The 27,854-nt window shown below is 52.4% G+C and overlaps 1 protein-coding gene across 1 annotated transcript in view; it reads right to left on the reverse strand.

Annotated features, from left to right (window-relative positions):
• The window catches only part of LOC146830355 (uncharacterized), a 485,325-nt gene that overhangs the window by 429,510 nt on the left and 27,961 nt on the right, over positions 1 to 27,854 (reverse strand). The window contains exons 3-4 of the mRNA XM_085603720.1: positions 13,251 to 13,286; positions 470 to 505 (exon numbers count right to left, since the gene is read on the reverse strand). Of these exons, the coding sequence (XP_085459846.1) occupies positions 470 to 505; positions 13,251 to 13,286 (72 nt within the window). The remainder of the gene's footprint in view (positions 1 to 469; positions 506 to 13,250; positions 13,287 to 27,854) is intronic.

Here is a 27,854-nt window from a genome sequence, read left to right on the forward strand (position 1 = left end):
AATCACTAACAGGCCATTGAAAACGCTGCATCAGTGCTAGTAATCTGAAAAGCCGCCCAAAGGCTAGTGAGGAAAGGTGGAGTGACACAGCATGCGCCTCAATCCCTCACTGCTCATCAGGCAGGCCACGGCTATCCCCTGCAATGCACGTCAAGGCAGCAGTCAGCATGGATGTTTAAGGTGATCCAACCTCTTTGTTAAACTTTTGTCCACATAGTGGGGGCAATATGTTTCTATCCATTCAATGAGTATAAGGGTTCATAACCTCTTCTAAAGACCAGTCTTCATCAGGTTATATTCTCTGAAGAAAGCCCACCCTAATATTTGTACCCATAGACAGAAGTGATCACAAGTCCCATTCTTCAGGGTACAACTGAGGTGAATTTATGTTCCATGTGGAATATAACGAGATGCTACATGCTGTGCAGTGATGGGCTTATATCAATATTGAAAAGAGCAGAGTACTTACTTGTTTTGGAGCCCGCGTGCGATTTGATATTAGACTCTAGAGAGAGAAAACAAAAAGGTAAACAGTCATATCTGCATATCCCAGCTGATTTATAGAAGCACAAACATTTCCTTATCCGTAACAACTATATACTAGACTTTACAAGATGGGTGGTGTAGGAAGTAGGCTCTGTATATACTATACCAAAGTAAGGTATAATGTGAGGAGTCCAGGGAATCCGAAGAGGTAGAGCAGAGGCTAAATTAAGTAAGTACTGACAGCTCTCTTTGGGGTAATGTGGGCGAACAGTTAGGCTTATCCAGAGGGTGTGTGTAGGAAAGTAGGATCTGCTTTCATGATCGCCCCTACTTTTTGCTGGTGTCATTTTTTCTGATTAGTCTGACTGGGATCCTGCTAATCAGGACCCCACTCTCTGTGATTCTTCCATAAACTGGACATGGTGAATACTTAGGTGCACTCCAGATTGGCTACTGGTGTACCCTTGTAAGTTCCTAGTATATGGTACTAAGGTACCCAGGGCATAGGTACACCAGGGGTCTACCATGGGCTGAAGAATGTATTATGCCACCCATGAGAGACCACTCAAATTGTGACTACAGAACTACCATTGCAGTCTGTGTAAGCTGGTGCTAGCACCACTTATGACATATTTGTTTCCTTATATCTGAGGTCACTGCACTTAAAACGTGTAAGTCACACCTAAGGCAGGCCTTTATATCTTGAAGGCAGGGTGCTGGGTCCTAAGTGTGAGGGTGCCCCTGCATGAGCGGGGCACCCCTACAACCTTCTGAGTGCATTCTCCCGGGTTTTAGGTGCAACAGCCATTATAACAAATAGAGGGGCCATACGTCATTATGCATTGACCATCTCTAAACTGGCTGTAACTAACCCTGTCATGTTTGGTATCAAACTGCACTGTAAAGCTCCTCCAGAAGGCCCTCAGTGCTCCCGGTACCAGTTTTCCAGAACTGGACAGCAAGCTAGGGCTGCTGCCAACCGGAAACATGTTTCTACCCTCCTGCTGCTGCGCCAAGTTCGAGTAGGGGAAGGCAGAACAAAAGATATCCTGTTACTGGGCGGTGTGACCACCTACCAGACAGGGTTTAGTGTATTGGGGCATGGTGGGGGCACTTGCCAGCACCATTAAGACTGCTTGCAGGGCACATTTGGTGCCCTCCATGCATAGTCCAGTTCAAACCAGTTCAGGGAGGTGTTGGCTCCCGCTGGGGTGCAAAACTGGACAAAGGACATGGGAGTATCCTCCCCACTGTCAAGCCCCTCCTCTGGGAGGGACCCCTGAATCATCCCAACCCTTTTCTTAGGGTACTTAAGGGCTTACCTGAGGGTGGGTTCTTTGATTCGTCATGGGACAAAATACAGATCACATACCACTTCAACTTCAACCCTGTGGGCACTCTGGACCTTGCTGGACTTCGCGTTGGGGCGACAAATGCAAAATAAACAATTGATGGACGGAATGTTCAACAATGCAAACATTCACCTCCAGACACAAGGATCTGGGTAAAGTCCATAATTCTTTTCCTCACCATGCCATCCCAGTTTGGACCCAGCCATATGCAAAACAGCCTTGACCCTGTTCCTTATAGGAACAGTCAAACCTTAACTGCCAAGCCAGGTCCTCCCTGGACTGGAAACAAGGGTCCTGGGACAGGTTTCAGGGCATCACCCCAAATCAGCCAGGCTAGCTTGAATTCAGTGGCGCAGTGAGCATGGGACCCACGTCTGGGCATACCCTTCCCACTTAGGGCGACAAATGCAAAATAAACAATTGAGGTCCAGAATGTTAAACAATACAAACATTCACCCCCAGTCACAAGGATTTGGGTTAAATCCATCATTCTTTAGCTCACCACACCACCCCGGTTTAGACCCGGCCATATGCAAATCAGTCTTGACCCTGTTCCTTTTGGAAACAGTCCAGCCGAAACTGCCAAGCTAGGTCCTCCCTGGAATGGAAACAAGCATCCTGGGACCGGTTTCGGGGCATCACCCCTCATCAGCGAGGCTAGCTTGAATTCAGTGATGCAGTGAGCACGGGACCCATGTCTGGGCATACCCTTCCCACTTAGGGAGACAAATGCAAAAGAAACAATTGATGGACAGAATGTTGAACAATGCAAACATTCATCCCCCAGTCAAAAGAATCTGGGAACCGAGACTGCAACTGGGAAGACTCCTGCTGTTCCGGGTCTTGTCGTCCTGCAAGTCTGCTGCAGCATCTGTGCCTGTGCTCCATATAGGTTCTTCACCAGGCCTGTGGGTATCCAAGACTCCCGAAGGAATCTCCCTTGGAGTGAAGAGTCACTCCCCTGCATCTGCAGGCACTGCAATGCAGCTGACAAGTCTGTTGATCCTAGGCTCCCACGGACTCCGAAAGACTCAGCAACACAGGTGTAGTTCTGCAACTTCCTCGAGGCCTGCACTGTCTTCTCACCAAGTTTGAGGCCAGTATCCCACGTCGGAACGGCTGAAACCAAACCCCTGTGCACCGCGTTGACTTGCGGTTGCCAAGACTTGTTGACTCTCTCCTCTAAGAGATGTTCGGGCTCCAAGAAGCTCCTACCTCAAGCATCTCCTGCAGAAAGATCTTCACCTGCATCACATCCTCTACACTGTGGGCCTTCATCTTTTGGTGAGCTGCTCGAGGTACTCTCGCGACTCATGCGCCTCCAGTCTCTGGATCCTCTGGAGGGTCTTCTTTGGCTCCCAATGGCTCCCCTGCATGCTTGGGGCCTGCTCTGATTTACCTGCTTGTGGTGAGTCACTTGGACCTTGTTGGTCCCGACACTGCACCTTTTTCATCATCTGCGTTGTTTGCCGGACACTGACCCCCTGGCTCTTAGCATCCAACGTAGAACAGTTCATGAATGGGTCCACATCTTCCACAGTGTCGCCTGGTCCGCACAGCAGGAACTTCAAGGGCACTGTCAAACTCTCCTGCATCTATGACATCGGCGGGCATTCGTCTTCCGTGCCTCCTGGTCACTCCTGAGTGGCACAGACTGTCCCCTCTGCCTGCAGGTTCTTCTCACCTTGAAGCACAAGTTACTTACCTTTGGTAATGATATATCTGTAAGAGACATTAGTTAGTGATAGATTCCTTACCTTAGAATTACTCCCAGGCGTCATACTGGATCCAGAAAGTTTTCATCAGCAGTACCCCTGCGTGTCAGAAGGTGGTGTCGTGTGGTTCCGCGTCCATCGTAGGCGTCGTGATCGCCGGGATGACGTCGCGGCAGCTACTTAGACGTCGCCCTCGCACGCTGATGTCAGTTCTGTACACGACTTTCCCCGCCAGGAAAGCAGAGCCATGCAAGATACTGATCACTGGTGCATTGAAACTAGGGCCCTGAAAGGGATGACCTTAACCCTAGAAATAAGTTCGCAGAATGGGGTGGATGGGTGGGGCGGCAAGGAATCTATCACTAACTAATGTGTTCTACAGATATATCGTTACCGAAGGTAAGTAACTTGTGCATCTGAAAGAGACACGTTAGTGATAGATTCCTTACCTTAGAATAGATACCCAATGTTAGATTTGGGGGTCTCTAGTTGGCATAGGTAGGTACCTGTGACAAATAGGGACCCTTGCATCTAGTCAGGGTAAGGGGGTACACTCCTAAAATAACATAACTCCTGCTCACCCCCTTGGTTGCTTGGCACGAGCAGACAGGCTTATCTCAGAGGCAGTGTTTAAAGCATTTGTGAACACATACAGTAACTCAATGACAACATTTCAAATGGACACCACACAAGTTGTATATTAAAAATAAGTATCTTTTATATAGACTTAACACAAGACCACAAACAACAAAAATCCACAATTCTGTACTTGGAATGGTAGAATTAGCTTAGTTCTCTTAAGATGGTAAATTCCACACTCAGGGCCCGATTCACAGAACAAACTTAAGACTAAATCCTAAACTTAGTACCATTCTGGTATTCACAGAATGCACCTAGTACTTCTGGTATTCACAGAATGAACTTACTACTTTTGCTATTCACAGAATGAACTTAGTACTTTTGCTATTCACAGAATGGATTTACGACTCCTAAACTTACGTCCGCACTCGGGCCGGAAATTCCGGCCCGGAGGCGGAGCTTCCGGGCCAGAGGCGGAGCTTCCGGCCCGGAGGCGGAGCTTCCGGGCCAGAGGCGGAGCTTCCGGGCCAGAGGCGGAGCTTCCGGCCCGGAGGTGGAGATTTCAGCCATAGCTAAATCGGCCGGAATCCCCACCTCCGGGCCGGAAGCCCCGCCTCCGGCCCGGAAGCCCCGCCTCCGGGCCGGAAGCTCCGCCTCCGGGCCGGAAGCTCCGCCTCCGGGCCGGAAGCTCCGCCTCCGGGCCGGAATTTCCGGCCCGAGTGCGGACGTAAGTTTAGGAGTCGTAAATCCATTCTGTGAATAGCAAAAGTACTAAGTTCATTCTGTGAATAGCAAAAGTAGTAAGTTCATTCTGTGAATACCAGAAGTACTAAGTGCATTCTGTGAATACCAAAATGGTACTAAGTTTAGGATTTAGTCTTAAGTTTGTTCTGTGAATCGGGCCCGACGAGTTCAATGTACCTTAAGATGCGTAACGCAAGACAACAAAAGTGTTGCAAGGAGGGTGATGTGTTGAAGATCTGTTGCAAAGAAACAAAGATGGCGCTTTCTTCTTGGTGCGACACGCTTCCCGGTGACGCAGCGGCGTCTGCTGCGACGTCGATCCTCTTCTCCGGTGATGTGAGATGTTTCCACACGATGTGAGCCGCGACAGGCCCTGCAATATGCTTCCCAGTGATGCGGCGGCATCTGATGCGACGTCGATTCTCTCCCCTGGCGATGCTAGTTGCTTCCACAACGATGCAAGCCACGAAAGGCCCTGCAACACTCATCCGGGTGATGTGGCGGTGTCTGATGCGACGTCGATCCTCTTCTCCGGCGATGAGCCGCAACAGGCCTTGCGACACTCTTCCCGGAGATGCGGCGGCGTCTGATGCGACGTCGATCCTCTTCTCTGGCGATGAGCCGCAACAGGCCTTGCGACACTCTTCCCGGAGATGCGGCGGCGTCTGATGTGACGTCGATCCTCTTCTCCGGCGATGAGCCTCGACAGGCCCTGCGGCACGCTTCCCAGAGATGCGGCGGCATCTGATGCGATGTCGATCCTTTTCTCCGGCGTTGCGAGGTGCTTCGGTGGACCTGCAATGACTTAACAATTCTTCTGCGACACGCTTCCCGGTGATGCGGCGGCATCTGATGCGACGTCGATCCTCTTCTCCGGCGATGCGAGGCGCTTCGTGTTGTGAAGCGGCAGCGGCAGTTCGGCGACACGCTTCTTGTTCCTGAGTCACGCTTCCAGCTCCTTGCGACACGCAAGTCCTCAAAAAGTCCAGCACAACTTCAGGCACTCCAAAAGGACTCTTGGGGAGCTGGTGGGTGAAGTCTGTTGGCCCTGAGACTTCAGCAGGAGGCAAGCTCTTTTCCAAGCCCTTGAAGATCCTTCACAAGTTGACTAAAGTGCACACAAAGTCCTTTCTCCTTTCTTTGGCAGTCAGGCAACCACTGCAGGCTAATCCCCCAAGCAACACTTCAGCTTAGGGGTAGTCTCTCTTCAGTTTCTACTGGCTCTACTCCTCAGCAAAGGTGTATTCTTGTTTCCCAAAGTGATCTAAAGTTTTGGGGTCTGGGTCCCCCTTTTTATACACAGTTTCTCTTTGTTCTCTGAAGAGAGAGAGGCCTTTGCCTAGTCAAAACCAGTTCTGGTCAGTCCTGGAGCACTTTGTTGACAAGACTCCTTCTTTCCTTTGACAGTGTAGGCCAGGGCCATCAGACGCACCACAGGAGGTGGAGCTAGCATTGTGGAGGGGAAGCACAGCCCTATTCAGGTCCCAGGTGCAACTCCTCCCACCACTCTACATGTAGATAGCCCTATTCAGCCCTGTGCTGACTCACCCTGCCTCCGGGAATTTCCCCAGCTCCTATCACTCAAACTCCAGACAAGGAACACACACCCTAGCAGAGGCAGGCCTGGATGATTCATCAAAAAAATACCTACTTTCTAAAAGTGGTATTTTCAAACACAGAATGTTAAAACCAACTTCACTAAAAGATGTATTTAATCATTCTGAGTTCAGGCATACTAAACTCGAATTTCCACTATGTTCCCTGAGCCAGTTAGGATTCTAAGATGTAATAATCAAACTGCCCATTCTGGCTTATGGGGAACAGTTAGCCTTGCAATAGTGAAAAACAAAATGGCTGTAATTCACTATTAGGACATGCCACACACACCAGGGCGTGTCCTACCTTATACTTACAATGCACCCTACCCTTGAGCCTACCATAGGGGTGTCTGATATGAAGAAAAGGGAATGTTTAGGGACTGGCAACTGGGTGCACTTGCCCAGTCAGCATGGCAGTACCAGACTGCACACAGGCTCTGCAAAGGCAAGCCTTAGACACACTTTAACAGGATGCTTCTGTGGGTGGCACAACCAGTGCTGCAAGCCCACCAGCAGCATTTGGTTTACAAGCCCTGGGCACACTCAGTGCACTGTACTGGGGTCTGACAAGTAAACCAAATAATCCAATCATGGAGTCACTAATCCATACATCAATTTACAATAGGGAGACCATATGCACTTTAGCACTGATCAGCAGTGGTACAGTGCTCGGAGTCATAAAACCAACAAAAACAGGTCAGAGAAAATACAGGAGGAAGCCAAAAAGTTCAGGGATGGCCCTGCAAAAAGGGCCAAGTCCAACACTCCAGCAATACCAACCCCGGTGGTGGGTCTGTGAACCAAGATCACACCAGAAAGTCACGAAGAAAAGATCGGCCAAAGAAGCTGTCTCTCTGGACTTGGCTGTCAAGGCAATAATGCTTAGTAAAAGTGTGCAGCGAGGCCCACGTGGCTGCCTGACAGATGCCTTGCAGGGGGACACCACGTCCCAATGCAGAAGTAGCTGTTGTGACCCTGATAGAATGGGCACGCAGCAGGTTCCTTTTTAGCCAGAGAATAACAGGCTTTTATACACAAGACGACCCAGCGGGAGATAGTCTTCTTGTGTACAGACCGGCCTTTCTTGGTGCATACTTAGCCGACAAAGAACTGGTAATCTACCCGGAATTTGTTGTGTGCGATTCAGGTAAAATGAGAGCGCACATATTGGGCCAAGACGGTGGAGCCTCTCTTCTTCTCTGGAAGGGTGCGGAGGTGGTAAGAAAGTGGGTAGGGTGATAGCTTGCTCGATGTGGAAGGCAGTAACAACCTTTGGCAAGAAGGAAGGATGAGTGCGGAGCACAACCCTGTCTGGATGAACAGACAGAAAAGGAGGTTACAGGATAGAGCCTTGAGCTCACTCACATGCCTAGCGGAGATGATGGCAACCAGGAAAGCAGTCTTTAAAGTTAGTAAACAAAGAGGACAGTTGTGAAGCGGCTCAAAAGGAGCGCACATCAAATAATTAAGAACCAGATTTAAGTCCCACTGGTGCATTACAAACGGAATAGGATGGAAAAGGTGAGTAATGCTTTTGAGAAATCTACTTACAACTGGGGACTTAAAAAGGGAGGGCTAATCAGGGAGCCTGAGAAAGGCTGAAATTGCAGAAAGGTAGCCCTTAATAGTGCCCAGAGCAGAGCCCTGCCGGGCTAAAGAAAGAAGGAACAAAAGGACTTCTGAAAGAGGAACAGAAAGGGGATCCGCAGCCCTTGCTGTGCACCATGCCACAAATTTGTTCCACCTGCAGGCGTATACCGATTTAGTGGATGGATGCCTGACTTGCAGAATGACATCACAGACTTCAGGAGTCAAGTCAAATGGAATCAACTGTCGCCGCTCAATCCCCACGCAAGAAGGTGGAGGCTGGACAGGTTCGGGTGGAGGACCATCCCCGGCTGCTGCGACAGAAGATCCTCCCGAAGAAGCAGTCGGGTCGGGGGATCCACGCTCATACTGAGTAGCTTGGGATACCAAACTCTTTGAGCCCAGTCCGGAGCCACAAGAATGACTTGGGCCCGGTCACACTTGATCTTCTTCAGCACTCTGGGTAGAAGTGGTATAGGCAGAAAGGCGTACAATAGATCGCAACTCCACTCGCGACGAAAAGCATTGCCGAGCGAGTGCCTTCTTGGAAATTCCAACGCGCAGAACTGCTGACATTGCGCATTCTCTTCAGTGGTGAATAGATCTAACAAAGGCTCTCCCCACTGTTGAAAGAGACCTTCTGCCTCTTCCGAGTGAAGACGCCATTCGAGATCCATCATGCACCTGCAGCTGAGTTTGTCCGCCCTGGCGTTCAAAGATCCCGCCAAGTGTTGAACCACCAGGAAAATGCCCATGTGTTCCAGCCACGTCCAGAGGCACAGAGTCTCCTGACAAAGGGTCCACGACCCCACCCCGCCTTGCTTGTTGCAATACCACATGGCGGTGGTGTTGTCTGTGAACATCTGCACTACTCTCCCCTTGACACAGGGAAGGAATGCCTTCAGTGCGAGTAGGATCACCCGGAGCTCCAGAAGGTTGATATGTAGCCTGGGAGTAGCCCCTTGGGACCCTGTCCAAAGTGATGGTGCGCCGGTGGGGGATGTGATGGCGAATCCTGCCACCCACTGGTGTGTGATGGGCCTGAAACACTGGAGTAGGAAGGGTTAGAGGCAGTGGTGGCAGGGGAGGTGGTGGACTGACCCACCCGCTGGCCCCGTGACCCACCTCGGCGGGTCCCACACCCTGGCTGCACTGAGACTGTTGCTGTGCAGGCCTGTGGCTCTGAAACAAACGTGTTTGAGTGCCACTTCCTTGGCCACTAAAGGAGCGAAAAGCAGAAGCCGAAGGGTTGCGCGTGTCCGAAAAGCCCAAGGACTTGGCCGTAGCCCACGAGTCCTTAAAACGCTCCAACGCACTATCTGCCTTGTCGCAAAAAAGTCGAGTGCCATCAAAAGGCATGTCCATCAGTGTTCTGGACATCCCCTGAAAAGCCAGTCGTTCTCAGCCAGGCGTGACGGCGTAGCACCACTGTCGTAGAAATCGATCTGCCCAGCGAGACGGCTGTGTCAAGGCCACAATGAATCGTGAACTTGGCTGCATCTCTCCCCTCAGCAATAGCTTGGGATAGCACCGTCCAGGCCTCCTCCTGACACTGAGGCAGCACCTGCGCCACCGTATCCCACACAGAGTGGGAATAACAGCCCAAGAGGCATGCGGTGTTCACAGACCACAACCCTGAACTGGGGGAAGAGAAAATCTTCTTCCCAAACCGCTCCAGCTTCTTGGGTTCCCTGTCCAGAGGAGCGGAAGGGAATGCGCTCGGATATGCAGAGGCTTGGACAACCAAGCTCTCAGGGTTAGGGTGTAGGGAGAGCAAAATGGGGTCACCCGGGGACGGGCGATGCCTTCGGGCCATGTTCCTATCCACAGGAGCCCCTGTGTTGGGCCTGGACCAGGTACCCAAAAGAACGTCTGCAAGTGCATCACTGAACGGCAACAGCAGCTCCGCAGAGGAAGCCGCCGGCCGAAGCACTTCTGTCAGGAGGTTAGTCCTGACGGCCACTGTAGGGAGCTCGAGGTGGAGAGCCTCTGCTGCCCTACGCAACACCACTGAATAAGAACCACCCTCCTCCGTAGCCACGATAGATGGAGAAGGTGCTCCAGGTTCTGGGGAGAAATCCAGATCACCGGAGTCCTCCAAATCCTCTGCCCAGTCCGGGTCTAACTCGCATTGGACTGTGAAAGGGTCTTCAGACCCCTCCCATTCATCCCCGTCCTCCATAACTTGCTGGGCAGGTGGGAAAGAAGGAGGAGGATGGAGAAAGGGATCAAAATTCTCCATCGGCGTTGGAAAAGGCATCAATCAACACTGCTTTGGCCCAGTCTCCATGTCGGGGTGGAAGCCGGGGATGACATCGGCCAGGGAGCCGGCTGACACCAGCAGCGGTGCCGTAGACGTTGATGTCAGTGGAGGCCGTACGAGGTCAACTGACAGCGGCTGGGATCCATGCATGGATCCATGAGGGTCTCGCGGCGCCGAGACCTGAGCCGTCGCCGACGTCGGGGCCGGAGCCATCGACGAAGAAGGGCGAGGACCCCCAGTCGGACCAGTGGGGCCCAAAGGTGCGCCGGCGCTGCCCGACGGGCCAAAGAGATGGCCCATGGCTGACAGAAATTCCTGCAGCTGGGCTGGAGTCACCAACGGACCCGGGAAAGGCAGGTAGGCTGTCGGCAACTGCGTAGGCTCCACCGGAGCCGCGAGGGTGGCACCACCCGCACCCTCAGCTGTGTCGCGCGACTGGCTAGGGGAAGGTGAAGAGCGACGGCGCTTCTTTGACTTCTTGTGCTTCGCCTTACCCGACCCCGAGTGTGAAGACATTGTCGAACGATGGTGGCGGCTCCCACACTCCCGGGCCTCAAGCAACTTTCGGGACCGTTCCCGCAAAGTTTTTGGAACCATGGCCCGGTAGTCGGGGCACGACGTGGAGTCGTGGTCGCGCCCCAGGCAGTAGAGACACTCGCGGTGCAGGTCCGTCACCGACATCATGCAGGGACAAACCTCCCAAGACTTGAAATCGGGCATCCCTACAACACCAGGAATCAAAGACTTGCGCCTTATCCAATTTAAATATCTTCATAGAGCTTACTTTACAAGACATAAATTATGGCGTATGGGGCTAATTGCATCCTCGCATTGTCTGCGATGTGGATCATCGGAGGGTATCTTCCTGCACACTGGTCCTGCCCTACCCTGTCGAGGTTCTGGAGGGGGGTGCTTACATGCCTGTCTGAAGTGTTAGGGTGGGATGCTCCCTTCTCCCCAAAGTTGGCCATGCTCCATATTACGAAAGACCTGGGTGGCAACAGGTAAAAGTGTCACCTTCTATTCTTAGGCCTTACGTTAGCAAAGAGGGACATTGCCCAGGCCTAGAAGGCGGAATCCCCACCCTTGCTTGGGGTATGGAAAAAGGGTTTGGACTTTTTTATGGGCCTAGATATCCCTGTCTTTGAAGCAAGGGGATGTCCTCAGAAAATTATAAGATCTGGAAGTGGTGGGCCGATTATAGAGCTTTATATTTGGAGCCCCCCCAGGCCTGACATCACGGACATGTTGTTCTGAATCCAGTGTGATGGGCTATGTGTTATATACCTCCTAACTGTGATTCTAAGTGGCACGGCCTTTCCATATGTATGCAACAATTCTCTCTGTCTGGTGGAAGCAATGTGGTGCAGTTCTTTGTTCTCTTGTTATTATTTGCCTTTGTAATTATTTTTTTGTGTGACGTGTCATGCTCACGCTAAAAATGTTAATGTCCGTCTTTGTTACTACATACGTGTATTGTGGGTTCCATGCGAGGCATTCCTATTGCTCTGGCTGTAAACAATAAAATTCTGTTGTGAAAAAAAAGAGTCATATCTGCACATTCCTGTTTATTTCTGAAAGCACAAACATTTTCTTAACTGTAACGACCATATACACGACCTTACAAGATGGGTGGGCAAGTAACCAAATGATGTAAAGCAGTGAATTGGAGATGCTTTAAACACTGAATTCAGACTCAACATTTAAACAATGACACAATCAAAGGGCAGCATATGCAGTACCCCCGCGTTTTGCCTTGTATCTGATGCAACTTTGACTCTGTGTGTAGTGGACCCCTTCTAACCAGGCCCCAGTGCCTCTGATGTTTTCCCTAAACTGTACCATTGTTTCTACAATTGACACACCTCTGGCTCACATATAAGTCCCTTGTAAAAGGTACCAATAGTACCAAGGGCATTGTGACAAGAGTGATCTCGAAGAGCTGCAGCATGTATTATGCCACCCTAAGAGACCCCTCACCTCACCCATAATTGGCCTGCACAGGTTGGGTAATCGCTGTTGCCACTATTATAGCCTCATTGTAGTGTACCCGAGCCTGATGTAGAATGGGTCTCGAGCTTCCTCCCTGGTGCTTGCGGGATCTCCTTCATTAACAGGGTACCGAATGGGGGGGCTCGATGGGTGGTGGCCCTCCATCTCGCATCAATGCACTGTGGTGTGGTGAAGAAGAGGGTCTTTCACTCATAGTTTAGCCAGGAATAGTAATCCAAAAGGGAAACCCAGTTCCTGTAATCTCTGTTTGGCAAGGAGAAAACACGCTCTTTGTTTTTGGACAGAGGCAGTACAGTTCACGACAAGGGAGACCTGGATGATATCCAGTTGAAAGGGGCTATGAGTTCATGTCTGGTGTAGGAGAAAGTCTTGGTCCCTGTAATGAAGGAGTCGTGTCAACAAACGGTGTGGTGAGCCCCAGGCTCTGTGTTGGTACTCTGTGAGCTCGTTCTAGGGCATAGTGTTTAGACATGTCCTCCAGAGCCACCACATCTTGCAGCCAGTTCTCCAAAAATGGTATCACAAAGGAGCCTTCAATTCGGTCTGGCAGCCCCACCATTCTAATATTGTTTTACCGGGGCTTGCCCTCATGGTCCTCTATAGGGCCTCTAAGACCTTGACCCTGCCCATTAGGGCACTTAAATCTCTAGTGTGAGCTGTGGTGGCTGGTCCTAGCCCAAGTATGTCTTTCTCTACACAGTAGACATGTTCTGTAATTTTCCGTTGATCTTCCCAGAGAAGCCCCTGGTGCAAGCCCACCCAAATACTTGTACCCATAGTCCAAAAGTGATCACAAGTCCCATTCTTTAGGGTACATCTGATGTGAATTTACATTCCATGTGGAATATAATGAGATGCTACATGCTCTGCAGTGATGGGCCTAAATTAATATTGAAAAGAGCAGAGTACTTACTAGTTTTGGAACCATGGGGCTTTTTCATATTAGACTCTAGAAAGAGAAAACAAAAACGTAAACAGTCATACCTGCATATTCCAGCTTATTTATAGAAGCACAATCATTTCCTTAACTGTAACGACTATATATTAGAACTTTCAAGATGGGTAGGCAATTAACCATCTGATGTAAAGCAGTAAATTGGTGATGCTTTAAACACTGACTCAACATTCATACAATGACACTAATAAAGGGCAGTGTAGGAAAATGGGGTTCTGTTGCAGGACCCCACACTTTTTCCCTGGTATCTGATGCAACTTTGACTGCATATGTAGTGGGTCCTTTCTAACCAGGCCCGGTACCTGTGTTCTTCTCCCTAAACTGTACTATTGTTGCCACAATTGACACACCTGTGGCTCACACATAACTCCCTTGTAAAAGTTACCAGTGGTACCAAGGGCATTGTGACCAGAAGGGTCTCTAAGGGCTGCAGCATGTATTATGCCACCCTAAGAGACCTGTCACCTAACACATACACACTGCCATTGTAGAGTATGGGCCCGATTCACAAAGGATGTGCTTTGTTTCTGGACCCAGAGAGTGGAGGCTTTCTACCCAGGGGTCGAGAAACCTGTCTGGTGGAACCACGCCAGAGCTGGTGCATTTTATGGGGACATCTCTACGATGCCCTCTGAGTCATTTTTACATTAAAACCCACACTAGCATCAGTGTGGGTTTAATGTGCTAAGAAGTTTGCTACCAAACTTTCCAGTTTTTAGTAAAGCCATTATGGAGGTGTGGAGTTCGTAGGGACCAACGCCCAGACCACATACTCTTTATGGCTTCACTACACTTATAATTTCTAAGAATGGACTTAGTCACTGTAGGGGTACAGGGCTCATACCTCTGTACTCTCACCTTAGAGTTTGTGCACCCTGCTAGAGGGGTGACTTACCTAGGCCTTAGGCAGTCGATTGCAGGTGTGGCACACAGGGATGTGTGCCATGTCGACACCACTTCTCTCTACACCCAAACATGCAGCCTGCAGTGGCAGTGTGTGTGTGTGTGTGTTAAGGTGCAGGGCCCCTAAGGGTGGCACAATAGGTGCTGCAGCCCTTGAAGGCTTTCCCTGGTCACAGTGCCCTTGGTAACCATGGTACCTTTTACAAGGGGCTTACCTGGGGCCAGGGAGGTGCCTATTGTGGATACAAAGGTACAGTCTTGGGAAAGAACACAGGCCCTGGGAACCTGATTGGCAAGGACCCAGGGCACATCAAGTCAAGTTGCATCAGATGTCAGGCAAAACGTGGGGAGTAACCATTGAAAAAGGGACACCTTCCTACAGTAAGTTTACTACTTTTCGTTATTCACAACCGTAAACTTAGACCAAAAGTCTAACTTTACTACTTTTCGGTACTCACAAAGGTAAGTTACTACTAGACTTTTGGTCTGTGTTTACCTTTGTGAAGATCAAAAAGCAGTAAAGTTAAACTTTTGGTCTAGGTTTACCTTTGTGAATACTTGAAAGCAGTAAACTTCCACAGAAGTGTAAGTTTGCCTGGGCCTTATCTGTTTAGGTGCAGCTTAACCTGAAGAGTGAAAATGGCACACATTCCTGTGTGCCATGCCTACAAACCACTGCCTGTGGCATAGGCAAGTCACTCCTCTAGCAGGCCTCACAGCCCTAAGGTAGGGTGCACTATGCCACAGGTGAGGGCAGAGATGCATGGGTACTATGCCCCTACAGTGTCTAAGTCCATTCTTAGACATTGTAAGTGCATTGAAGCCATATTGAGTACATGGGCTGGGAGCTTGTCATTATGAACTCCACAGCTCCATGATGACATTACTGAATGCTAGGATGTTTGATATCAAACCTCTCAGCATAATAAACACACACTGATGTTAGTGTTGGATATATTGTAAAAAGCACTGAGAGGGCATCTTAGAGATGCCCCTAGAAAAAAATGACCAACTCTCTTGTGTGCAGCTGACTGGTCTGCACCAGCCTGCCACTTCCAGACCCCCCTGAGGTGGGAGCCTTGCACTCTTGTGGGTCAGAAACAAAGACTGCTCTGGGTGGAGGTGCTTCACACCTACCCCCAAGCAAGAACAGCATTCAGGGTGGTGAGCCTTAAAGGCTTCCTATGTTATGCTAGTCAGGCCCTCTCAATAGCTAGTGGAGATGACCGTCACACTGACCAAGCCCCCCTTTTGGTGGCAAGGTCGGCGGGAACATTAGTCAGTCAGGAGAGGTGTGTCCCCTCCCAGCCAGGACCACCCCAAGGTTTTCTGAGCTGAGTGACCACCTCCTTTGAAAATCCCCCATATTGGATGGAAGAATTTTAGCCAATAGGGTTAGAGAGATACTTATCCCCCCAAGAGAGGGTAAACACAGAAGGTGTCGTCACCCTAAAGGTAAGTAGCCCATTGGCTACTACCTGTACCTCTGGGTAACGCCCCAAACGTTTAGTACTTTAGGAGCCTCCCTGAATCAAGAAATTCAGATCTGCGATTACCGAATAAGAAAGAAGACATCACTGAAGCTGACCCTATAGAGAAGTCTGTCTCTTCCTTCCAAGCGTGCAACAGCAAGGCGACCTGTCTTGCAGCCAGCAACCTCTGAAAACCCTGGGAGGATGGCGGCCTTCGAAAAAGACTCCAATTTCCGGTGGACAGCGGACCTGTCCAGAAGAGATCAACTTCAAGGACTCCTGTGCCATATGGAACCGCAAGTCCTGACCACTCTGCACTCAAAGCCCATGGCCATGGCCGGAGTCTGAGTGGCCCACATGTCCAGCAATCCTGATCTCGAATCCAGCGTTGGCTGACCTCTCTTCACCGCCACGACTGTGCCTGCAGTGTGAATCTGAAGGGTCACCCCAACCACGACAGGCCCGGTAAGAAGAAATCCGACATCTAAAGGCACCTCTGCACCCACAGCCCCTGGGCTTTGGGAGCATGACCAGCAGTGACCCTGTGACCCCCAACATCCCAACTTACCTGTGCTGTCTCTGGTTTTCTGCCTACACCCTCTGGTTCGATGCCTGCAGCCTGTTTCCCTAAAGAAGAATATCCATAGGATTGCACTGGATGCTCGACGCTGTGTATGTACCCTGCAACCGGCAGTCCCTGTGCCGCTGGTGGTGTAGCTTTTGTGCTACCTTGTGCCCCCCCCCCCTGTGCTTGCCAAAAAGCCTGTGGCCTGTGCCCTGAAACTGCGGATACCTATCTGCAACCAGCATATCTGTGGGTGCCCAGGTCTCCATTGACTAGCATTTGGCTCAGTGACCACTGCACTCGCCCACCCCAGTGTTGCTGGTGGTACAGTACCTACCTTGATCTGACCCTTGCCCAGTGTTGGTCTAAACCCCTGAAGACTGGATGTATAAGTCGAGTAATTACCTGTAAATGCGCATAGCTGTTTTCCTCCCATAGGATTGCATTGTATTTCTTAAAGAGCACGTTCCTTACCATATTAGTTATAGATTCCTTACCTTAGAATTACCACAGGCGTCAGACTGGATCCGGAGAATTTTTCTCTTAGCAGTACCCCTGCGCATCAGTAGGTGGCGTCGGTCGACTCTGCATCCATCATCTGTGTCGTGTTTACCGGGATGAAGTCGCGGTGTCTACATAGACTCTGGCCCCGCGCGCTGACGTCAGTTCTGACACGACTTTCCACGCCAGAAGCGCAGAGCCATGCAAAACACTGACCACTGGTGCACATAACTAGGGCCCTGTAAGGGAGTTTCTATCCCTAGAAGTCAGTTCGCAGAGCGAGGAGGATGGGTGGGGAGGTAAGGGATATATAACTAATGTATGTCTCTGATAGATGCATCATTACCGAAGCTAAGTAACTTGTTCATTTGAAAGAGACCATTAGTTATAGATACCCCAGCAATCCCAACCCCGGAGGCGGGTCTGCAAACTAAGTTCACACCAGAAAATCCTGGAGAACAGAACGGCCAAAAAAGCCATCTCTCGGGACTTGGCTATCCAGGCAATAATGTTTGGTGAACATGTGCAAGGATGCCTATGTGGCTGCCTGCTAGATGTCAATGAGCGGAATTCAAAGTCCCAAAGCAGTAGAGGCTGCCGTCGCTGTGGTAGAGTGAGCACGCAGTCCTACTGGAGTTTCCTTAGTCGCCAATAAATAGCAGATTTTGATGCATAAGATAACCCATCGAGAGATGGTGCATTTCTGTACGGCCTGACCTTTCTTAGCGCACACATAACCAAAGAAGAGTTGATCATCCACCTGGAAATCTTAGTGCGGTAGAAGGACAACGCATGTTTTGGGTCCATACGGTGGAGTCTCTCCGATGCGGAGGAGGGAAGAACATGGGCAAAGTGATGGTCTGACCTATGTGGAAAGAGGTAACCACTTTTGGGAGAAAAGAGGGCCTAGTGCAAATGACCACTTTGTCCAGATGGACAGAAATACAATGAGGCTTTGAAGATAGAGCCTGAAGCTCACTAACCCTGCGAGCAGAGGTGATAGCGAGCAGGAAGGCATTCTTCAAAGTAAGAAGTCGAAGAGGGCAGTTATGTAGTGGTTCGAAGGGAGCCCACATAAGGTAAGTAAGGACAAGATTCAAGTCCCATTGGTGCATTATGAAAGGAGAAGGAGGAACAAGATGAGTAATGCCCCTAAGGAATCTATTTACAATAGGGGACTGTAAGAAGCTGGGTTTCTGTTGCAGTAACCTCCCCCATACTTTTTGCCAGACTACTGATGCACTTTGACTTGATGTGCCCTGGGTCCCTGCCAAACCCAGGGCACATCAAGTCAATGCCCTGTTCTTTCCCCAAAACTAACCCAATTGGCATCTCTGGCACAGGTCACCCCCTGGTAAATGGTACCACAGGTGCCCAGGGCACTGTGCCCAAGGAAGACCTTAAAGGGCTGCAGCACTTATTGTGCCAGCCTTAGAAGTCCTGTACCTTTACACACACACACACTGCCTTTGCAGGCTGCGTGTTTTTGTGCATAACAAAGTGAAGAGTCAACATGGCACACATACCTGTGTGCCATGCCAACAAACCACTGCCCTGGCACAGATTAGTCACCCCTCTAGCTGGGTGCCCTATACCAGTGGTGAGGGTACAGGTGCATGAGGCCTGTACCCCTACAGTGTCTAAGTCCATTCTTAGACATTGCTAGGGCAGTGCTGCCATTTAGAGTATATGGTGTTGGGAGCTTGTCATTACAAACTCCACAGCACCATAATGGCTACACTGAAAACTGAGAAGTGTGGTATCAAACTTCTCAGCACATTAAACCCACACTGATGCCAGTATGAGATTTAATGAAAAATGCACTCAGAGGGCATCTTAAAGATGCCCCTGAAAAACAAACAGCCTCTGGTGGGTTCACTGACTGGTACACACCAGCCTGCCACCACAAGACATGTTTCTGGACCCCTAATGTGGGAGCCTTCACTCCCTGATCCCAGAAACAAAGCCTTTCCTGGGCAGAGGTGTTCACACCTACCCCAGGCCAGGAAGAGCCATCTGTGGCAGGCAAGCTTCAAAGGCCTGGCAGGCTTTGTAATGCGACCCCCAGCCTCTCCTGCAATCAGGAGCAGGCTCCCTTCCTGTCTCCCTTCCTTTTCGGCAGGAAGACAGGCGGGAAAAACTAGCCAGCCCAGATGGTGTGTCCAACTCTGCCAACTCCACACCTCAGGTGGTGGAGGCGAGGTGAAGCCCACTTAAGATAACTGCCCGCCATCTTGCAGATGGCAGGCACTCTCCAATCAGGATTAGGGATTGTGTTCACTCCCCCACGTTGGTTGAGCACAACAAGGGTGTAGTAACCCTAAGGTCCGTAGCCCATTGGCTTCTGACCTAGAGACCCCTAAAATCCACCATAAATACAGTATTTAGGGGCAGCCCTGAACCAAAAAAGCAAACAAGAAGAAACTACAATAGAAGAAGCAGAAGGACCGAACAACTGTGCAGAAGCTAACAAGAGGAAGACACCCACTGATTTGGCCCCAGCCCTACCGGCCTGTCTCCACCTCGAACCTGCTCCTGCAAAATCCCAGTGTATCCTGCAGCCAGTAACCTCAAAAACCGTAGAGGACCTGGCTGCTTTCAACCTCAAAGACGTGTCTCCAGTGAACTCCGGATTTGTTCATCTGCAACCTCTGGTTCCGGCTGGACACCGCTGATCCGCCCCACTCTGCACCCGCCGTCTACGGCCCAAGCTCGAGTGGGTCCTCCCTGCGATCCTAACCCAAGACCTGGTGACCCCTGACCTGCCTCAAGCCTCCAGCCAACGCCTGCAGCCTATATCCGGAAGGTCCCTCCAACCGCGACCTGGAGCTGGTAAGAAGATCCGACCTCAAAAGGCACCGCTGCAACCGACGCTTCACGGCCTAGGGTGGCCAAACCAACGGTGCCTAACCAACCCTCAACTTCCCAAAGTACATCTCAAAGTGGTGGTCGCACCTAGAAGACCTTCGTCCCAAAGCCTGCAGTGCCTTTGCTAACTGGAGGTTCCCCATTGCAAACAATAGGGCGCCCGACTTCGAAACAGCACCCTGCACCCGGCCTCCCTCCTGCCGCTGAGGGTGCACCTTTTGTGCTACTTTGTTTTCCTATTTGCCCTGAGCTAAAGCCCAGGAGCTTTGCTCCCACAATCAAGTGGCCTGCTGTGAGAAAGTGCCATCTTTCTTGCATAGTATGCCCCCACCTTTTGCTAAATTGCTGAATGTACTTTGACTGAGTGTGCCCTGGACTCCTGCCAATCAGGTGCCCAGGGCCTATGTTCCTTTCCTAAAAACTATGCTGAAACCTAAAACCCAAATTGGCAAACCCTGGCCACATGTCAGCCCCTGGTAAATGGTACCCTCGGTACCCAGGGCCTTGTGACCAGGGAAGACCTCTAATAGCTGAAGCACGTATTGTGCCACCCTTAGAGGCCCTGTACCCCAACACAAACACACTGCCCTTGCAGGCTGAGTGTCTGGGTACAAGACAAAACAGAGTCGACATGGCACACATCCCTGTGTGCCATGCCTACAACATACACTGCCCTAGCATACATCAGTCACCCCTCTAGCTAGGTGCCCTATGCCAGTGGTGTGGGCACAGGAGCATGAGCCCTGTGCCCCTACAGTACCCAGGTCCATTCCTGGGCACTGTAAGAGCAGTGCTGCCATTTAAGGGTATATGGTGCTGGGAGATCGTCAAACACGAACTCCACAGCACCATGATGGCTCCACTGAAGACTGAGAAGTTTGGTATCAAACTTCTCAGCACATTGAACCCGCACTGATGCCAGTGCAGGATTTAATGTACAATGCATGACAGAGGGCATCTTAGAGATGCCCCCTTAACCTAACCTACAATCCACGTCTGGTCTGAGGGGCTACCAAGGCTGCCACACAGCAGACATGTTGCTGGACCCCTGGGTAGAGAGCCATCCGCTCTCCTGGGCCTGCAATAATGCACATCCTGGGCGAGGTGCTAGGTCTCCTTCCCCAGGATGGGTAGGGGAAGCTTCAAAGGCATGCTGCCTTTGTGAGCTTCTCCAGGCAACTTGCTGTACTCAGCAACTGGCCCCTACCGGTTCTAAACCCCCACTCTGGCGGGAAGACTGGCCGGAAACCCCAAGGAAGGACAGGGGGTGTGCCAGCCTCTGCCAACCCCACCCCTCAGGTGGGGGAGGCGAGGTGAAGCACCCCCTAGGGCTCTCACCATCTTGAAGATGGGGAGCCCTGCCCAATCAGGACTAGGCCCCTGCCCCCCTCCCACAGGAGTAGCAGGATAGGGGGTGTATCCACCCCAGGGCAGGGACCCAGTGGTGCCCTTTACCTACCTGTAACGCCCCTAAATTTAGTATTTAGGGGCACCCTGAACCTTCCTTCCTTAGATTCCAGATTTGGAAACAGCAAAGAAGATCAAGAAGAAAGAAGACCTGCCGTGCAGCTGCTAACAAGAGGAAGACACCAACGGCTTTGGCCCCAGCCCTACCGGCCTGTCGACCCTCGAACCTGCTCCTGCTAAATCCCGGCACCTCCTGTGGCCAGCAACCTCACAAATCCTGGAGGACCTGGCTACCTTGTGACTCTGAGCTTCTGGGACTCCCACGAGCAGTGGCACTGCTCAAACCAAGTAACTAACCCCTGGCATCAGTCAGGAACCGCGAACCCTGCACACTCTGCACCTGCCAAGCCTGGCCAGTGCTGGAGTGGACAAAGACCCCGAGGACGTCCCCCTGGCGACTGTGACCCCGAATCCGGCACCCAAGGACCCACCTCGACACTCCGGACGACGCCTGCAGTCTCAGAACCAGGGACCCCCTCAATCGCGATCACCAGAGGGTAAGATTTCCCGACACCAAAAGGCACCCCTGCACCCGGTGCCCTGCAGCCCCCTGTGCCCAACTCCTGGGTGCCTACCTATCCTCCAACTACCCAACTTACCTCTCGAAGGGGTGGTCACACCTGAAGAATCTTCGTCCCCGAGCTTGCAGCCTTTGTTCGTCCTTTTCCATTGCAATCTATTGAGTGCCCAAAGGCTAAAAAAGCACCCTGCACCCAGCCGCCCGAGTGTCCCTGACAGTGCAACTTCTACTCCTACCTACTTCCCAATTTGCCCTGAGCAAGTGACCAGGAGCCCAGCTCCCACAGCCGCGTTGCCTCCTAGTCAGCAGCCACCAACAAAAGGCCCCCTGCCTCCCATAGGATAACATTGGGCATAACGAACAAGTTACTTACCTTCAGTAACGATGTATCTGTAAGAAACATTAGTTAGTTAGATTCCTCACCTTAGAATATCCCCAGGCGTCAGACTGGATCCGGAAGATTTTTCGTCAGCAATACCCCTTGCGCGCCGCTAGGCGTCGTCTGCGGCTCCGCGTCCGTCGTCGGCGTCGTGCGCCGGAATGACGTCGTCGGAGTACTTAGACGCCGCCCTCGCGCGCTGACGTCAGTTCTTGTACATAGCCTTCCGCGCCAGGAACACAGAGCCATGCAAGAGACCGACACTTGTGCCAAAAAATTCTAGGGCCCTGAAAGGGATAGCCTTAACCCTAGATGTCAGTTCGCAGAATGGGGAGGATGGGTGGGTCGGTGAGGAATCTAACTAACTAATGTTTCTTACAGATACATCGTTACTGAAGGTAAGTAACTTGTTCACCTGAAAGAAACACGTTAGTTAGATTCCTCACCTTAGAATAGATACCCAAGCAATACCAACCACGTAGCAAACGAAAAGCTGGTCATCCACTCGGAACTGTTTAGTGCGGTCCAAATAAAAGGAGAGCGCACGTTTTGGGTCCAGACGGTGGAGTCGCTCTTCCTCTTCCTCTTCCTCTTTGGAAGGATGCGGAGGCGGAAAGAAGGTGGGCAAGGTGACAGATTGCCCAAGATGAAAGGGGGTCACCACTTTCGGTAGAAAGGAAGAACGAGGCCGAAGGACAACCTTGCCCGGATGAACAGATAGAAAAGGAGGCTTGGACGATGGAGCCTGGAGCTCACTCACCCGTCTAGCCGAGGTGATGGCTACCAGGAAAGCAGTCTTAAGAGTTAGAAGACGAAGAGGACAATTGTGAAGAGGCTCAAAGGGAGCGCACATCAGGAATGTCAAGACAAGATTCAAGTCCCACTGAGGCATTACGAAAGGGACAGGAGGGAACGTGTGAGTAATGCCTTTAAGAAAGCGTGACACTACAGGGGACTTGAAAAGAGAGGGCTGATCTGGAAGCCGTAAGAAGGCAGAGAGAGCAGCAAGATAACCTTTCAAGGTGCCCAGGGCAGAGCCCTGCCGGGCCAAAGAAAGAAGAAAGAGGAGAACCTCAGAAAGAGGGGCGGAAAGGGGATCCACAGCCCTGGCTGTGAACCATGCCACAAATTTGTTCCACCGGCAGGCGTATACCGTCTTTGTGGAGGGACGCCTGGCTGCCAGAATGATATCACTGACTTCAGGAGGCAAGTCAAATGGCATCAACTGCCGCCGCTCAATCTCCACGCATGGAGGTGGAGGCTGGACAGGTTCGGGTGGAGGACCGTCCCCTGCTGCTGCGACAGAAGATCCTCCCGAAGGGGCAGACGTATCGGAGGATCGGTCAACATACTGAGTAGCTCGGGATACCAGTACCTTCGTGCCCAATCCGGAGCCACCAAGATGACATGGGCCCGGTCGTGCTTGATCTTCTTCAGCACTCTGGGCAGAAGTGGTATAGGCGGAAAGGCATACAACAGACCGCAACTCCACTCGCGACGAAAAGCGTCGCTGAGCGAGTGCCGCCTTGGAAATTCCAACGCGCAGAACTGCTGACATTGCGCGTTCTCGTCGGTGGCGAATAGATCTAACCAAGGCTCTCCCCACTGCTGAAAGAGACCTTGCGCCACCTCGGAGTTCAGATGCCATTCGTGATCCATCATGCACCGGCGGCTGAGTTCGTCTGCTCTGGCGTTCAGAGAGCCTGCCAGATGTTGAACCACCAGGGTGACGCCCTGGTGTTCCAGCCATGTCCAGAGGCGCAGAGCCTCCTGACAAAGGGTCCACGACCCCACCCCGCCCTGTTTGTTGCAATACCACATGGCGGTGGTGTTGTCCGTGAACACCTGCACGACACTTCCCCGGACAGAGGGAAGGAAGGCTTTCAGTGCAAGTCGGATCGCTCGCAGCTCCAACAAGTTGATGTTGAGGCGAGACTCCGCCGGAGACCAGAGGCCTCTGATCTCCGCCTCTCCTATATGGCCACCCCATCCCAGGAGGGACGCATCCGTCACTACGACATGCTCCGGTAGGGGTAGGGAGAGGCTCTTGCCCGTGACCCAATCGCGGTCCGTGAGTCACCACTGCAACTGCTGTGCAGTGCCCTCCGAGATCAAGACATGGTCGGACAGGTTGCCGTGATGCTGTGCCCACTGAAACTTCAGGTCCCACTGCAGAGCCCGCATGCGCCGCCTGGCGTGATGCACTAGTAGGATGCCATCAGCCCCAGAAGCCGCAACACTAGCCTGACCGAAACCCAGGATAGAGGCCGAAAGATGGGAATCAGGGCCGGTATATCCCGGACCTGCTGCTCCGGTGGATGGACCCGGAACTGCGCCGAATCGAGAACCGCTCCGATGAAGAGGAGCTTCTGAGAGGGGCTCTGGTGTGACTTCGGCACGTTGATGGAAAACCCCAGCAAATGCAGGAGATCCGCCGTAGTCTGGAGGTGGGAGACGACTGCCTGGGGCGAGCCCGCCTTCAACAACCAGTCATCGAGATAGGGGAAGACTGGAACCCCTGATCTGCGCAGATGAGCTGCGACCACCGCCATCACTTTCGTGAACACCCGAGGGGCACTGGTAAGGCCGAAGGGGAGCACGGTGAACTGAAAGTGCTCCTGACCCACCGTGAACCGCAGGTAACGCCGGTGGGCCGGCAGGACGGGGATGTGGAAATATGCCTCCTGCAAGTCCAACGCTACCATCCAGTCTCCAGGGTCTAGGGCAGCTAGAACCTGAGCCAAAGTCAACATTTTGAACCGTTCCTTCCGGAGGAAGGCATTGACGTTCCGGAGGTCCAAGATAGGGCGTAGGCCCCCTTTGCCCTTCTTGGGAACCAGAAAGTAGTGGGAATAACAACCACGACCTACTTCTGGGCTCGGAACGCGCTCGACGGCCCCCTTGGCCAAGAGGGCCGAAACTTCCTCGTGGAGAAGATTCAAATGATCCCCCGAGATACGGTGGTGCTGCGGTGGTATGGCTGGAGGGGTCGTCTCGAAGGGGAGGGAGTAGCCCCTTCGGACGATTTGCAGCACCCACCTGTCCGACGTGATGGAACGCCAGTGGAGCAGGTGATGGCGAACTCTGCCGCCCACTGGCGTGGAATGGGCCTGAAAGCTCGGACTAGGAAGGCTTTGAGGCGGATGCTGCCGGGGTGGATGTGGACTGACCGCGTCGTCCTCCGGTACCGCCTCAGCGGAAACCACGTCCGCGACCGCGTGCAGGCTGGTTCTGCGGCCGGTGGCTAGGTGGACGTGAGGAGGTGCCCCTTCCTTGGCCACGAAAGGAGCGAAAAGCGGAAGTTTGTGGCCGCGGGGCCGAGAGGCCCAAGGGTGTGGCCGTAGCCCGGGAGTCCTTAAAGCGAGCCAGCGTACTGTCCGCTTTCTCACCAAAAAGGCGAGCGCCATCAAAAGGCATGGCCATGAGTGTGCTCTGGACATCCCCTGAAAAGGACGTGGACCGCAGCCAGGCGTGACGTCGAAGCGCCACCGTGGTAGAAATCGCCCTACCCAGCGAGTCCGTAGTGTCGAGTCCACATCGGATTGCATGGCGCGCTGCATCTCTCCCATCGGCCAGGGCCGAGGAAAGCCGCGCCCGGGCCTCCTCCGGGCACAGTGGCAGCACGTCCTCCACCGCATCCCACAGAGAGTGGGAATAACGGTCCAAGAGACAGGCGGTGTTCAAAGACCGCAGGCCCAAACTGAGCGAAGAGAACAGCTTCTTACCAAACTGTTCCAGTCTCTTGGAATCCTGGTCCGGAGGAGCGGACGGGAAGGAGGATTGGGAGGTAGAGGCCTGGATAACCAGACTCTCGGGGGTGGGGTTTTTGGACAGAAAACTGGGGTCGCCCGGAGAAGGGCGCCTGGCAACGTTCCTATCCACAGGAGGGACTGTGGAGGGCTTGGACCAGGTGCCCTGCAGAACGTCAGTGAGGGCCTCATTGAATGGCAGCAGAGGCTCAGTGGAGGATGTGGCAGACTGAAGCACCTCAGTGAGGATGTTAGTCCTCACAGCCACGGCAGGCAGCTCAAGCCCAAGGGCTTCGGCCGCCTTGCGCAGCACCACAGAAAAAGCTGCACCCTCCTCCGAAGCCACAGTCGGAGGAGAGATGAATCCAGTGTCCGGAGAGGTATCCAACCCACTGGCCTCCCCCAGTTCATCTGCCCAGTCCTGTGCAAGTTGGGTCTGAAGGGCCATAGGGTCATCAGACCCCTCCCAGTCGCCCCCGTCATCCGATTCCTGGTAAACAGGAAGAATGATCGGAGCCGGTCGATAGACAATATGTGTCTCCAGCGGCGTCGGATGCGGCGTCGGGCGGCTCCGCATCGGCGTCGGGACCGGACAGGGGCTGAACCGGGGATCGACGTCGACCGGAGCCGGCGTCGGGGGTGGTATCGGTGTCGGCGCCGGCGGAGGAGGCGTAGCGAGGTCGACCGACGTCGACGGGGGCCCAGGCTCGGGCCCCTCGGGGACCTGCGGCATCGGGGCCGGAGCCTCCAACGGCGCCGGAGCCACCGGCATGCGAGGTCGCCCAGTCGAGTCCGCGGGGCCCGAAGGCGCGCCAGCGGGCGTCGACGGCGGGGCCAGGCTCCTCATGGCCGAGAGGAAGGCACTGACCTCCGCCGGCGTCGCGTTAGTCCCAGGGACCGTCGGGTATGGGGACTTGCGCGGCGCCTGCGGCTCCTGCGGAGCTGCGGAGGTGGAACCACCCGGACCCTCGGCCGAGTCACGCGACCGGCGAGGGGAGTCCGAAGAGCGGTGTCGCTTCTTGGACTTCTTGGAGTGCCTCGACTTACCCGAAGACTTCGAGCCAGACGAGTGACGATGTCGAGTGCGGCTCCGCGACCGATCCTTGGACCTCCTCCTGGACCGGGATCGAGAGCGACGCGGAGCCGAGTGGCGAAGCTCGAGAAGCCTAGCTTTCGAGGTCAGGGCCATACAATCGGAGCACGACGCCGCGTCGTGGTCGAGGCCCAAGCAGTACAGGCACCGGCGGTGATGATCGGTCACCGACATCAGTCGGTGACAGTCGTCGCAGGCCTTGAAACCAGGCATCCTACCAGCACCAGAGTCGAGAATTGACCAAAAAGAGTCAAAAAAGTTAGTCAAAAATTGACTAAAGGGGTAGCTCTCCCGGATCTGCGCTTACTGGCGCGGAAAAAATAAGAACTGACGTCAGCGCGCGAGGGCGGCGTCTAAGTACTCCGACGATGTCATTCCGGCGCCCGACGACGGACGCGGAGCCGCAGACGACGCCTAGCGACGCGCAAGGGGTATTGCTGACGAAAAATCTTCCGGATCCAGTCTGACGCCTGGGGATATTCTAAGGTGAGGAATCTAACTAACGTGTTTCTTTCAGATTCACTCTGCACCCAGCTGTCCCTGTGCCGTTGAGGGTGTAACAACTGTACTTACCTGACCCTGGGAGACCCCTGAGTCTATGCCCAGAACCTTAACTCTGCCAGTCGAGTACTTACCCAAAAGCCGATAACTCACTTTTATTCCATAGGGTAACATTGACTGGTTTCTCTTGAAATTTTTTCTAAGTGTGGAGTTTCTAAACTTTAAAATATTCACCTAAATTCAACCGAGTAACGAAAACGTAAATTCTCACCTGCTATTAGGAGAGATCCCAGTGCTGGATCTTGGTGCCCAGCAGTGACTCTGAAAAGTACTTACCACTAACTCAATTTTCTTCCATAAGAAACCATTGACTGTTTTTCTGTGAAATTTCTTGTGTCGATTTTTTGCAAACTACAAATATTCTTAAAAAATCGTACCAACTGTGAAAACGTAATTACTTACCTGTTTTAGATAGAGGTCCCAGTACTGAGCCTAGGAGCCCAGCACTGGATTACAAAAGTAACGAGAACATACTTTACCCGTA

Source organism: Triturus cristatus, chromosome 5_1 (assembly GCF_964204655.1).
Source record: "Triturus cristatus chromosome 5_1, aTriCri1.1, whole genome shotgun sequence".
In the NCBI taxonomy this organism is placed as follows: domain Eukaryota; kingdom Metazoa; phylum Chordata; class Amphibia; order Caudata; family Salamandridae; genus Triturus; species Triturus cristatus.